At 40.0% G+C, this 15,014-nt stretch overlaps 1 protein-coding gene across 1 annotated transcript; it reads left to right on the forward strand.

The window, feature by feature from the left end:
• The first annotated feature begins 1,075 nt into the window (after positions 1 to 1,075).
• On the forward strand, positions 1,076 to 1,486 carry LOC142162180 (serine/threonine-protein phosphatase 7 long form homolog). The gene has a single exon (XM_075218503.1). The coding sequence runs from the start codon at positions 1,076 to 1,078 to the stop codon at positions 1,484 to 1,486; it is 411 nt and encodes a 136-aa protein (XP_075074604.1).
• Positions 1,487 to 15,014: the final 13,528 nt, after the last annotated feature.

The raw sequence follows: 15,014 nt of genomic DNA on the forward strand, positions 1-15,014 counted from the left end.
TTATTCTTTATGTGCTCTATGTTATTTTGTGCTTGTTTTGCGATTTAACTAATTTGTTGTTTTTTATTCGGACTATAGTATTATTGTGCTAAAATAATTTTCAAAATACAGAAATTGTTATTAGTTCTTAAAAAAACGTTAAGTAGTTACTTTTTACGGTGGTATATGTAATTTCTTGATTATTTTGTGATTAAATTGATTTGTTATTTTTATCTAGTTTAGATTACTAATTTACTAAAAGACTAGTAAACTAGATAATTTTTTACTTTAGTACCCTATAATGGTATCTTGTGGCCTAATGTAGTGTTCATATTTGTAATGTAGTGACCTTTTAGGAGTACTCGACCTTTTAGTGTAGTAAAACTTAGTGCCCTTTAGCGTAGTATCCTTGTAGTTATAGAAATGAATCATTTAAGTATCTCTTATTCCCAAAAATACGTCAAAAAGCTGATATTCAAACACAAATTATCTCCAATTATAGGCAACAAACGTAAGAGCATAAAAATTCAGGATAACATTGGTGCTACTGGGCCTCAAATATTGTGTCCGGGACCAAAATATAATTATTTAATAATTAAATCTTGTATAATTATGAAAATTAATTATTTAATTTTAGTATAGTAAAAAATAAGTAAATAACAAGCAAACATATTAAATAATAAAACTAAGATATACAATAATAAACTAACATATTAAATAATAAAACTAACATATAAAATAACAGACCTGTTGAGTGAAAAATCGAAAAAAAATTCTCATCATGAACATAAGAATTCAGGATACATTGATGCTACTGGGCCTCAAATATTATATCCAGAACCAAAATATGAATATTTAATAATTAAATCATGTGTAGTAAAAAATAAGTGAATAATTAAAGAACATATAAAATAATAAAACTAACATATTAAAGTAACGTATAAAAAATAAAAGTATAATATTGAAAATGTATCAACCTAATTAACAATAAAGTAAAAATATCGAATAAAATTTAATATTCAAAGTATTGCAATATATTTAAGCAGTGGAAAAGAAAAATAATATAATTAATTTTGTTCAATTTACAGTAGTCGTCATGGAGGTTCCGCCTTTGCATCCCGGACCTGCCTCCCTAGAGCTACTATTGCTACAGGCCGAGCATAAGTCTTCCTACATATGGGAGGGGGAGTTATTGGCCCAGACTTTACATTCTAGGAGGATAGACGATGTCTGGGACCTTTTTAATGAACATCAGCTCCATCCCCGTGTAATCAGACTCCTGCAGGATACATGCTTTTATAGGATCATTGAGATCGGTCGGCTGCAGCTGGATTGGTCGTTGCTCACTGCTTTGATAGAGCAGTGGCGACCAGAGACGCACACATTCCATTTGCCCATTGGTGAGGCCACTATCATGCTGCAGGGCGTGGAGGTCCTTTATGGGCTACTGGTTGATGGACTTGATGTTGCTTTGTCGCGAGGCATGAGAGATTATACGGGAGCTTAGTACCTGGAGACTTTACAGCGGCTCATTGGTTTCCGGCCAGAGGATGAGGGTGCATTGGTCGGGGCTAGTCGTATTTTGTTGACGCCCATCCGACAATATTTGGAGGCCATCCATGATGACATTGATCATGATACACCGGAGCTTCATATTAGGTGGTACACGATGTCGCTGTTGCTACTTATGTTTGGAGGCGTATTGTTCCCGAACACTTTGGGAAACCTAGTCAGCTTGAGATTTCTTCATCATCTTGAGCTGCTAGATGATTTACCTCAATACAGCTGGGTGCTGCTGTTCTTGGTTACTTGTGCCGGAAGATGTGCCGTGCATGCATGGGCACCTAGCGAGATGTTGCTGGGTTTATGCCGCTACTATAGGTTAAAACATAGACAAATACTCTCTTCATTATAACATATATCATAAAAATATACCTTAAATTTTACGTCCAAATTATATATTAGGTTTGGGCCTGGGAGCGGTTCCTACAGTTTCAGCCACCTCTACCACCCATCGCCTCAGGATGCACCACCTCCACCGTTTCTCCCTTTGGCTAGGAGGTGGGTTGAGAGGCGGGGATACAGACGCGAGTATGAGGCTCGACATAATCTCCGTATTGCAGAGATTTGTTAGATTTGCTGGAGGATGCGCAGGTAATTCTATACATAAGTTTACTTGGCCTGGATTTATATGTGTTACGTATACTCACGGTTCCTATTTTTAGGTGATAGTTCATTTGGACACCCTACAGCGACGCACTAATAGCTAGTTTTCCCGATTATTGCTCGATCGGGCGACTTATGTGGAGCTCTTCCATCCCATTGATATATCTCAATATTGTCGAGCATCATGCCACCAAGCGAGTCCTTCGCCATTTTGGTCGACCGCAGTATGTACCTCTACTGCCCGCTTAGGTTAGGACTCATTACCAGCGGGATGATCGTTCGAAGGTTGACCAGGCATATGAGGCATGGCTAGAGGCGCAGATCGAGAGTTGGGACCAGTGACATGACCTGATTCCACCACCCCCTCCAGCCCATCTTATGGATGATGAGCATGCATATATTGGCTGGTACCACAACATTACCCTACTTATTGTCGGGAATCCCGTTCATCGTGCTGGCAGTCGGTTCGTTCCATACGTTGGGAGGCATGAGGCGCTGGTATGTTATTTGATAACATTACCGTTTAATGAATACTTAGTAATAACGCTAATATTACCGTATTGCAATTAATATTTTACATGTTGTGTAGGTTATTGGACTACATATGTTCCACCAGTTGGGAGTAGATGCTGCAGCATACCAGCGAGGGAGCGGCCGCTTTGCACAACTATGGCCGGCAAGTTACAAATTTGGCTGCCCGGACATTGCAGCGAGCCCAGGATAGTGAGCGCTTAGCACACGAGACTGATTATATGGTCAGAGCAATACCATCGGGGGTCAGCAATGCAGCCTGAGTGTGGTCAATGTGACAGAGGTGTGCCACAAGGCGGGGGTGTGCCACGAGGTAGGGCTGTCCCACAAGGTAGGGGTGTCCCACGAGGTCGTGGTGGTCGGCGATGAGGTGGTCTCCAACAAGGGGGAGTTGAGGAACTTGTTGAGGATGTTGGAGTTGATCAGCCAGGTGACTACCCTAATCCTAGCAATATCCCGTCATTTAGCCTGGGGCTTACTCCAGGGACTTCATAGGTGACCCCGTTAGCTCCATTGTTGATCGCAGGCACGACCTTTACCTCACATGACCGGGATGCATATTTTCCTGACCATCTAGAGGCATCAACGGTTTCTAATGCTCGTCCGGTACAAGATGTGGATAGTGGGCGCTGACTTAGTTATGGCTCACCACCGAGGTATGCTGAGGATCTTCCACATGACTTGGTTAGTTTGTATTACTATTACTTAATTTTTGTATTTATCTCATTGATTAGTCATAAATATCTAAAGCATATTTTTTTAAGCCATCATCCTCGCCCGTTGCATAGGCCAGTAGGTGCTACACTCACATACCTGATACGGATGAATATATTCAGGAGCTCGCTGCGACCGTGGTAAGACATTTTAATTATTTTTATGCAATCAACCCTTACTTTACTATTATATATTTCATATACTAATATATGTCATTATTATGTAGGTTACTGTTGCACTGACGACCCCTTCTACCGATCCTGCCAGCCTTACTAACGATCATGTTGCAGATCATCCTCCTATAAAGAGGCATCGTGATGAGGATGATCCTGATAGTGTTTCCGGGCGGAATGGGATGCGCCTGAGGTTAGGGGCTTCTTTAAAGCATAAACGATGTAGGACACATTGATATTTTATTTTGATTTTATGTACATATGACAATCAATAAATTTTGATTGTTTACATTATATGTGCATTATGTTCTTATTTCTCTGGTTCTTCGTTGTTTTAATACTACAACACAAACATAGTGTCACAACCCGAATTTCCCGCCGTCGGGACCGTAATAGCACCTAACATCGCACTCGCTAGGAAAACCAACGTTAGAGTTCTATTCACCTTTTTCCTTTATATTTTATAATTAAAATTAACAAAGCTAAATCACACTGAAAAAATACATAAGTACATAATAAGCCGGTTATCCATATACTATTAACAATATCGAAGCTCTTACTGCCCAGAAACTAGTGTCACAATCCACGAACATACTAAGAACATCTACAAGTATTAATCTAAAAGAAAAGTACATCTGTCTCAAAAGAAGATAAAATAGGAATGTGAAACATAGGAGGGGACACTAGGGCCTATGGACGCCTGCAGGACTACCTTAGGTCTCCGAGATGAATGCCTATAACCAACCTCTCGATCAGCCATAACCAGCTCCAAAATCTACACAGAAAGTGCAGAGTGTAGTATCAGTACAACCTGCCCCATGTACTGGTAAGTGCCGAGCCTAACCTCGACGAGGTACTGACGAGGCTACAGCTGGGCATTTACAATATATAACGAGCATACAGTATATAATAAAGCAAAAGGAAGTACGGTATTTTATTGATGCCAATCCGGCAATATTTAGAGGCCATCCATGATGACATTGATCATGATACACCAGAGCTTCATATTAGGTGGTACACGAGGTCACTGCTACTGCTTATGTTTGGAGGCATATTGTTCCCGAACACTTCGGGAAACCTAGTCAGCTTGATATTTCTTCATCATAGCTGCTAGATGATTTACCTTAGTACAGCTGGGTGTTGCTGTTCTTGGTTACTTGTACCGGCAGATGTGCCGGGCATGCATGGGCACCCAACGAGATGTTGCAGAGTTTATGACGCTACTGCAGGTGAAAATATAGACAAATACTCTCTTCATTATAACATATATCATAAACATATACCTTAAATTTTACGTCCAAATTGTATATTAGGTTTGGGCCTGGAAGTGGTTCCTGCAGTTTCGGCCTCCTCTACCACCCATAGCTCAGGATGTACCACCTCCACCGTTTCTCCTTTTGGCTAGGAGGTGGGTTGAGAGGCGGGGATACAGACATGAGTATGAGGCTCGACATAATCTCCCGTATTGTAGAGATTTGTTAGATTTGCTGAAGGACGCACATGTAATTCTATACTTAAGTTTACTTGGCCTGGATTTATATGTGTTGCGTATACTCACGGTTCCTATTTTTACATGATAGTTCATTTGGACTCCCTACAGCAATGCACTTATAGCTAATTTGCCCGATTATTGCTCAACCGATGAGTTATGTGGAGATCTTTTGTCCCATTGGTATGTCTCCATATTGTCGAGCATCATGCCACCGAACGAGTTCTTTGCTAGTTTGGTCGACCACAACATGTACCTCCACTGCCTGCTTGGGTTAGGACTCATTACCAGCGGGATGATCGCTCGAAGGTTGACCAGGCATATGAGGCATGGCTAGATGCGCAGATCGAGAGTTGGGACCAACGGCATGAACTGATTACACCACCCCTTCCAGCCCATCTTATGGATGATGTGCATGCGTATATTGGTTGGTACCGCAGCATTACCCTACTTATCGTCGGGAATCTCGTTCATCGCACTGGCGGTCGGTTCGTTCCATACGCCGGGAGGCATGAGGCGCTGGTATGTTATTTGGTAACATTACTGTTTAATTAATATTTAGTAATAACGTTAACATTACCGTTTTGCAATCAATATTTTACATGTTGTGCAGGTTATTGGACTACATATGTTCGACTAGTTGGGATTGCAGATGCAGCAACATGCCGGCGAGGGAGTGGCCGCGTTGCACGACTATGGCCGACAGGTTACAAATTTGGTTGCCCGGACATTGCAGCGAGCCCGGGATAGTGAGCGCTGAGCATACATGACTGATTATATGGCCAGAGCAGTACCATCGAGAGCCAGTAGGGTAGCCTGAGCATAGTCGATGTGGTAGAGGTGTGCCACGAGGTCGTGGAGGTCGGCGATGAGGTGGGGGTCGGGGAGGAGGTAGTCCCTAGCAAGGGGGTGTTGAGGCACCTGTTGAGGATGTTGGAGTTGATCAGTCGGGTGACCACCCTGATCCTAGCAATATCCCACCATTTAGCCTGGGGCTTACTCCAGGGACTTCATAGGTGACTCCGTCAGCTCCATTGTTGATCGCGGGCACGACCTTTACCTCACATGACTGGGATGCGTATTTTCCTGACCTTCTAGAGGCATCTACAATTTCTAATGCTTGTCCGATACGAGATGTGTATAGTGTACGCTGACTTAGTTATGGCTCACCACTGAGGGATGCTGAGGATCTTCCACAGGACTTAGTTAGTTTGTATTACTATTACTTAATTTTTGTGTTTATATCATTGATTAGTCATAAATATCTAAAGCATTTTTTTTTGAAGCCATCATCCTCGCCCGTCGCAGAGGCTAATAAGTGCGACACTTACATACCTGAGATGGATGAGTATATTCAGGAGCCCGCTGCGGCCGTGATAAGACATTTTAAATTATTTTTATGCAATCAACCCTTACTTTACTATAATATATTTCATATACTAATATATATGTCATTATTCTGTAGGTTACTGCTGCACTGACGACCCTTTCTACCGAGCCTGCCAGCCTTACTGACGATCATGCTGTAGATCATCTTCCGATAAAGAGGCATCGTAATGAGGATGATCCTGATAGTGTTTCCGGGCGGGATGAGATGCGCGTGAGGCTAGGGGCTGCTTTAAAGCATAAAGGATGTGGGAAACATTGATTTTTTTTGATTTTATGTACATATGACAATCAATAAATAATGAAAACTATTTTTATTGTTTACATTATATATGCATTATGTTCTTATTTCTCTAGTTCTTCGTTGTTTTAATACTACAACACTAACATAGTGTCACAACCAACCTCTCGATCAGCCACAACTAGCTCCAAAATCTGCACAGAAAGTACAGAGTACAATATCAGTACAACCGACCCCATGTACTGGTAAGTGTCGAGCCTAACCTCGAAGAGGTACTAACGAGGCTACGACGGGGCATTTATAATATATAACCAACATACAGTTAATAATAAAGCAAAAGGAAGTACGGAACGAAATAGAACAGTAACTTGTGGTAAATAAATACGGAACTCAATTATCTTGCCAATACTCAGCTATTAACAATCTTTAAGATAGTTACAATGCTACAGAATAGAATCACATTAGAAGAAGAATACATAAACAACAAAATGATGCGGCACGCATCCCGATCCCACCATATAATCAGTAACAATGTGAACATCCACCCTTATTACTCCTATTGTGGTGTGCAACTCGATCCTACCAGTCCACCCTTATTGCTCCTCAATATATCACCCTTATTCCTCCTGTTACGGCGTGCAACCCGATCCCACATGTCCACCCTTATTACTCCTGTTGCGGCACGCAACCCGATCCCACCAGATAATCACCTTTCACCGTTATTCCTCCTCAATATACCACCCTTATTCCTCCTGTTGCGGCGTGCAACCTGATCCCACCATATTAGTACCAATCACACAATAAGAACAAGTACTTCACAATTTAGCTCAAAACCCTCCACAACATTTATGCCTCAAACCAAAGCAAACGGAAATCTTTACAATTATGAAACTTCATCAATTAATACTACACAGTGAGACCATCCAAAATGTACTATGAAATACCGATAAACCAACTTAAACCAATAATGTGATACAATGTACTACAGAACAATTAATACCTTCCATAAAGAAAACAACATCTAACAAGAAGCACCAATAAACATGTAGTAGTTAAGACAGGAAAATAATATATTAGGAATGGGGAAAGGAACATGTTAAACATATAATTTGGCAGCGCATAGGTACTCTTCACCTTACCGATATGCCACACACATGGATTTTCACATAGAAATTAAGTCAGGGATCCCTAATCCCTCAGGTCGAAGTTAGACACAACACTTACCTCAATCCAATGGCCAATTCAAAGCTCAATTACCGCTTTTCCTCTAGATTCCACCTCCAATCCACTCGTATCTAGTCATAACTAACTTAATAACATCAATTATCACTAAAGAAATCAATTCCAATGCATAATTATAGGTTTTCCAACATTTTCCCCAAAAGTCAAAAACCGACCCTGGACCCGCTGGGTCAAATCCAAAATTCGGACCAAAACCCGATTATCCATTCACCCTCGAGCCCGGATATACAATTGGTTTTGGAATCCGACCTCAATTTGAGGTCTAAATCCCTAAATTTCGAAATTCTTAAGTTCTATCCAAAAATCCCCAATTCCACCATGAAAAACCGTAGATTCTAGGATGAAATATTGTAAAAGATGTAAAAGATTGAAATAAATGAGTTAAGAATTATTTACCTATGATTTGGGGAAGAAATAGCCTTTGGAAAATCGCCTATTGAGGTTTAGGTTTTGAAAAATGGGAGAATGAATGAAAAATCCCGTCTAAGTCTAAACTTAGTACCTACAAATACCGCATTTGCGACCTAAGCTTCGCATTTGTGAAGCTCGCAAATGCGAACTCCTCGCATTTCTGCTGCCACCGCAAATGCAAAGTTCCAGTCGCAAATGGGAAACTGGACTTCCACAAATACGGCCTATTCTTCGCAAATGCGAACTACCCAGTACCCTCGCCTGCTTTGCAAATGCGAGGCTCGCATTTGCGAGCCATACCTCGCAATTGGAAGTCTGCATATCTGAAGCATACCAGCAATTTCTCTAAAGTCCAAATCACTTTGTAGCCTATCCAAAACTCACCCGATTCCTCGAGGCTCTAAACCAAACATGCAAACAAGTCTTAAAACATCATACGAACTTGCTCGTGCGATCACATCACCAAAATAACACCCAAAACTATGAATTTAACACCAAATTGCATGAATTTTTCAAGATAGTTTCAACACTTCTATTTTCTCAACCAAAGGTCCGAATCACGTCAAATCGGTTCTGTTTCTCATCAAATTTCACAGATAGTGTATAAATATCATATCAGACCTGTATCGGGCTCCAAAACCAAAATACGGACCCGATACCAATGAGATAAATATTAACCAAGTTCTTAAAACCTTTAAAATTCCAGTTTTACAGTTTTCATCAAAAATTCATTTCTCGGGTTAGGGATCTCAAAATTCGATTCCGGGCATACACCCAGGTCCCATATTTTACTACGGATCCACCGGGATCGTCAGAATACGGGTATTGGTCCTTTTACCTAAAACGTTGACCGACGTCAACAAAAATTAACTTTTTAGGCCAAAAATTATTATTTCATCAATTTTTCATATAAAAGCTTTCCGGAAGCATGCCCGGACTGCGCATGCAAATGTAGGAGAGATAAAATGAGGTTTTTAAGGTCTCAGAACACGAAATCGAGTTCTAAAATAGAAGATGGCCTTTTGGGTCATCACACATAGCAACTTAACATAATTTAAATTCAGTACAACAAATGAAAATACAAGACACGAAAAACATAAAGATAAAATACTACACTCAACACATACATGTCATTGATTAGTCACTACCGCCTAGTATTCTCTGCTCCAACCACTTAAATTTCTCTTTCAGTTTTTTTTTTCTTCTTCCGCCTCTTTTAGTTTCTCCTGCAATTTCGTAATTTTTTGTTTCATTTCAAACTCACGGTGTCGGTACTCACAGTTTATATTCCAAATATACTGCAAAGATTTTTTGTAGCATTCCTACTCAATGGGTTAATCATACCATTCCTTAAAATCGTAATAATTTCCGTCATTGCCTCCAAACCTGTTTACACACATCCAACATATGCACCCAACATGACCATTGGACCAACATGAGTTCATCATATAGCGTTTTCCACAATAGCATATTGGTTGGTCATTGCGTCCAGACATTTGTTAATGAAAAAAAACCTTGCTTTTATGAAAAGTGTTGCTATTTGTTTTGGTTAAGCGCAGATAATAACTAAAATGCGCTAGTTATTTATAGGCAAGGCAACACACATAACATGGTATGTAACCGTGCTATGCTCCGCGTGCTAATGATTCTTTACGGTACAATACATCTTTTCCAGGCGAGCAGCTTTTGTAGAATGACAACTTTATCAGGTTGACAAGATAATACACATAACGTGGTATGTAACCGCGCTATACTTCGCGTGCTAATAATTCTTTACGGTACAATATAGCTTTTCCATAAGATAGCTTTTCCAGAAGATAGCTTTGGCAGAACGACAGCTTTATCAGATCGAAAAAACAATACACATAACATGGTATATAACCGCGCTATGCTTCGCGTGCTAATCATTATTTCGGGTATAAGAAAGCTTCTTAAACTGAACCAAGTCATATGTATCTCAAAGACCTTTTGAATAAACATTACAACATCTATTACAAAAAGCCACTAACATTTAACAAGTGGTTCAAAAAGAGGCAAAAGGGTGAAGGTAGTTCAACAGATCCCCATGGTTCACGTCTTAACACTATCGATCCCCACCTTGAAAAAATATTCTACGTTGCTACATTGGCTTGAGTGATGACAAGTGGTATGGTGTTATATGTACCTTGGAAAATTAACTTATCAATATACACACTGATCTCAAAGTCGCAGGGCACATTATTGAGGGCGAAGCGCATTCTACAAAGACTGAAGGTATGCAAATTTGTGGAGAAAAACTACAATGGGTTCCTTTTACTCAAAATGATGTGATTACGAAGTACTGTGTCGTAGGCATGGGCTTGTTGTGCCACAAGCACTGTCTGTAGCCTTCCAAACAAACACACACAAAGATGAACCAGAAGCGATTAGGCATTTGATGAAGGAGATTCTAGAGATGGAAAATGCACTTGCTGTTCATCATGCAATGGATGATCTTAACTTCTTGAGAGGAACGGAGGATCAATACTGGGATATATTAGAAAATGGTAAATTTCATAGAGACAATGATTATCCTGTTTTCCCAACAGTTGTAGAGTGGGAGGGACTACCTAAGTTCCTACCACAGACGTTGGACGTAGGTGTCCCATATTGTTGTAGAAATCAGGCAAGTGATCTTCTTGATGATAGCGATGAAATGAGAGAAATGTGAGTCTACTGGAGCCTAAATTACGATGCCCTTAGTCCCGAAGGGTGCATACACAATGTTGATGAAGAAGTTAATGACATTGACAATGAAATAGTGCTAGACCGCAACGATAGTGGCGAATGACAATTTTTTTGGTTGTTTAAATGGATTTTTGTTAGATTGTTGTACTGAAGTATTAGTGTTAAATATCAAAAAGATATAACAACAATAGAAACATAATTTTCTTTCATACATTCTGCAAGATAAACAAGTACATATACTTATTATAGAACACATTATGAAAATAAAACACTACGTGTGTCATTGATAGTTGGGCATATTAGATGAACTTCCCCCAGGAGCTGGATTACCACAGCCACCCAAACCAGTTGAAGGACATTTATAATGGTCTTGTCCTATTTGCGAGCATATGCCATATTTACGCGCATAAACGATATCACCAACATCCATTTGGTTCTGTATACGCGTTCTTTTTTGCACTTGTAGCTTACACAAATAGTCCTTGTTACGCACCATTTTAAATGGTTTCGGCGACCAATAATGCTCAGCACCCACTGGTTGTAACTGCCCACTATATGTGTTTAAGTATGCAACAACAATGTATTGCTTATTACCATAGTTGGTTGGCCCTAAACCTGTATGTTGAAAGCACTTGATGGCATGTGAACACTGCATGTGGTAGATGGACCATTTCCTACAAGAACACAACCTGCTGGCGTCATTTATAGTGTGTATATTATTTCCTCAGTTTTGATGGATAGCGGTGCGAACTTCAAAAATATTTTGCTCATTGCGTTACTATAAAAATGAATGCCAATATGCTCGCCTCCTGTATTTCACAAATCTTTTCTTTGGTATTGACATAAATTTAATACCCTCTCCATTAATTCCAATGCACCTCTATGCCTTTCAACAAACCTCTCTGCCATCTATTTGAATGACATCCACACCATGGCAGTGACAAGCAATCCACGTACAGAATTCAATAACCCGTTGAAAGACTCCGACACATTTGTAGTCAGGGTTCCCCATCGTCTTCCACCATCCGCATGCAATGTCCACTTGTGAAGCTCACATCAACCAATGATAGGCTATTTTGTCTAACTGTCGGATCGATTCCATGCACTTCCTAAATTTGCACTACTAGTGATCAGTTGCAGCCATCCACATTAAATCATGTAAGTCCTTGTTGGGATATTTCTTCTGGAAATTGGCCTGCAGGTGCCTCACATAGTAACGGTGGTATGCATACGGTTCCTTCCATTCAGGAAAATGCTCTACAGAACTTAATATACCCCCATGCCAATCAGATATTAGATAAATACCTAAACATTGTTTGACAATGTGCTCCTTTAAGTAGTTCAAAAATAGCGTCCACGTCTCTTGGCTTTCATTGGCATAGATGGCAAAAGCTAGGAGAAATATTTGTCCATTGGCATCTACTACAATGGCGATCAACGGCTTAATATCATACTTTCCATAGACATGAGTATCGTCTATGGATATTATTAGGCGGCAATGCACAAAACCATCAATTGCTGGTTTAAATGCCCAGAACACGTATCTAAGTATATATTCTGGTATTCATGCACTCTACTCAAGCTTCCATTCAACAATAGTCCCGTGGTTATAGTGTTGCAATGCATCCATGTACCTAGGTAGAGATGCAAATGACTTATCCCAGTCACCATAAATAATTTCAAATGCACATTTGCGCCCGAGATATGCCTTTATTTTGGTAATAGTACACCCATATTCCTGGTGGATGGATGTAATATACTCTTTGATTTTGTAACTTATGGACACTTCAATGTGTGGAAATAGAAATCAAGTCAACATCCAAGTTGAAGTGATTCCTAGTGAATGTGTCCATTTCACAATTGTGGGTGCTAATGTGTTTACCCACTTTCCACATATTTGTTTTCTTCTATATCGCACGCAGTATCCAGTTACAACCCGTAAACCATCTACAACAAACAACCTTGTATATATCCAGAGATGACTCATATACAGTCATCTCACGACACTCTTTTATGCTGTACATTTTCACCGCCCTGCTTAGGTGCGCCTTATCAGGTAAAAGCATGCCCTTTGACAGCACCGCTAGTCTGGATTCATCCTACATTATTGTTCAAATTTTGTCAATATCCCTTGTAAGGGCATCTACATACGGCATACTTGGCAAATGATCAAGGTAGGGAATATGCCTTGAATGAAACGACACGTGGGACTCATACTCTCTTGGTCTAATGGGAGGTGGAGCATGCTCCCTCATCAAATCAGGTTCAACATTCTCTTCCTCCTCGTTTTCACCCTCATCACGGAAGGGTGTGTCATCTCCAGACTCATCGGCATTATTGTCATAATCACTATTATCTTCCTGACTCTGCGCATCTGCCAAATTTCGAGTAAATACATCGTCTACAGGCAATTGAGTGAGTACAGGACCATCAAGTTGCTCATTTTCAATACACAACCAAAGAAATAATGAGTTATTGAAATTGGTCCAAACAATACATATAACTTTATATATTCACTTACAAATCATAATGTGCTGATATCCCATGATGCACATTATCTTGTTGATCCTGACTCCAGGATGGACTACCATGATCCAACACACCAAAACTAGGCATATTCCAACTGGCCATTGGTTCATAACTTGAAAAATTCATATCTGGTCGGTACCCCTTGTGGTACATATGAGTGTTAATATAAATACAATACACAAAAATATACATCGTAACATAAAGAATAATTGAAGCTTATCACTCGGCTTGGCGATTATGTATACTAGGGGAGAAATTATTTCCTCGCTCCTCATTCACCCGTGGAGATAAGTTTAGATCCGATCAAACTCGTTCAGACGGAACCTGTTTGGCTAAAACAACTCCAAAATAACCACCCGATGATTAAGGGATTTCCCTACTTTACGCAACCTCATTATTGCGAACGTCTTCAACCTTGACGTACATTTCCAACAATTTTATCACAATAAATTCCCTGTATTCATCCGGAGTCCCCAAAAATCTCTCAGAGTTTCATCGTCTTCGATGTTAAACTCAGCATAACAAGCGACCCTTTGCGGTGTCATAGAATACAGATATCTCCAGGTTATTTTAAGATTCACCGAACATTTGCTCATACACATTTTATTACATAATAATGATACAATTATATCATACTCCATTTAAAGTGGCAACTAAACATGACACTGTTGAGATAAACTATAGCTTACTGAGTTATTCGCCACCACAACTGTGATGACCCAAAAGGTCATCACTTGTTTTAGAAATGAATTCTATGTTCTGAGGCCTTAAAAACCTCTTTCTATCCTACCTCGATTTGTGTACATAGTCCGAGCGCATAGCCGGAAAGTCATTATGTGAAAATCCGTGAAAATGAGGAATTTTGCCTTTTAAATGAGTTTAAGTTGACTTCGGTCAACATTTGGGTAAACAGATCCAGACCCATGATTTGACGGTCCCGTAGGGTACATAGGAAAATATAGGACTTAGACGTATGCCCGGAATCGAATTCCGAGGTCCCAAGCCCGAGAAATGAATTTTTGAAAGAAATTGTTTTGCGGAATTAATTTTGAGTTTTTGAAAGTGAAGTGTGTCTGAAACCATTGGTATCGGGACCATATTTTGGTTTTGGAGCCCAATACATGTCTTATAGATGATTGGGTCGAGCCTGTGAAAATTGGTAAGAAACGGATTTGAAATGATGTGAATCAGACCTTATTTGAGACATTGGGCAAATTTGAAGTTCTTAAGAAATTCCATGATTTTGATGCTAAATTCATAGTTGTTGATGTTATTTTGGTGATTTGAATGCACGAACGAGTCCGTATGATATTTTTAGGTTGGTGTGCATGTTTGTTTTGGATCCCCGAGGGCTCAGGTGAGTTTTGGATAGGCCACAGAGTGAAAATTTCACTTAGGAATTTGCTGGTATGTTGAAGGCCTGCAGGCTTCGCATTTGCTGGTATGT

This window comes from Nicotiana tabacum, chromosome 7 (assembly GCF_000715075.1).
Source record: "Nicotiana tabacum cultivar K326 chromosome 7, ASM71507v2, whole genome shotgun sequence".
NCBI lineage: Eukaryota > Viridiplantae > Streptophyta > Magnoliopsida > Solanales > Solanaceae > Nicotiana > Nicotiana tabacum.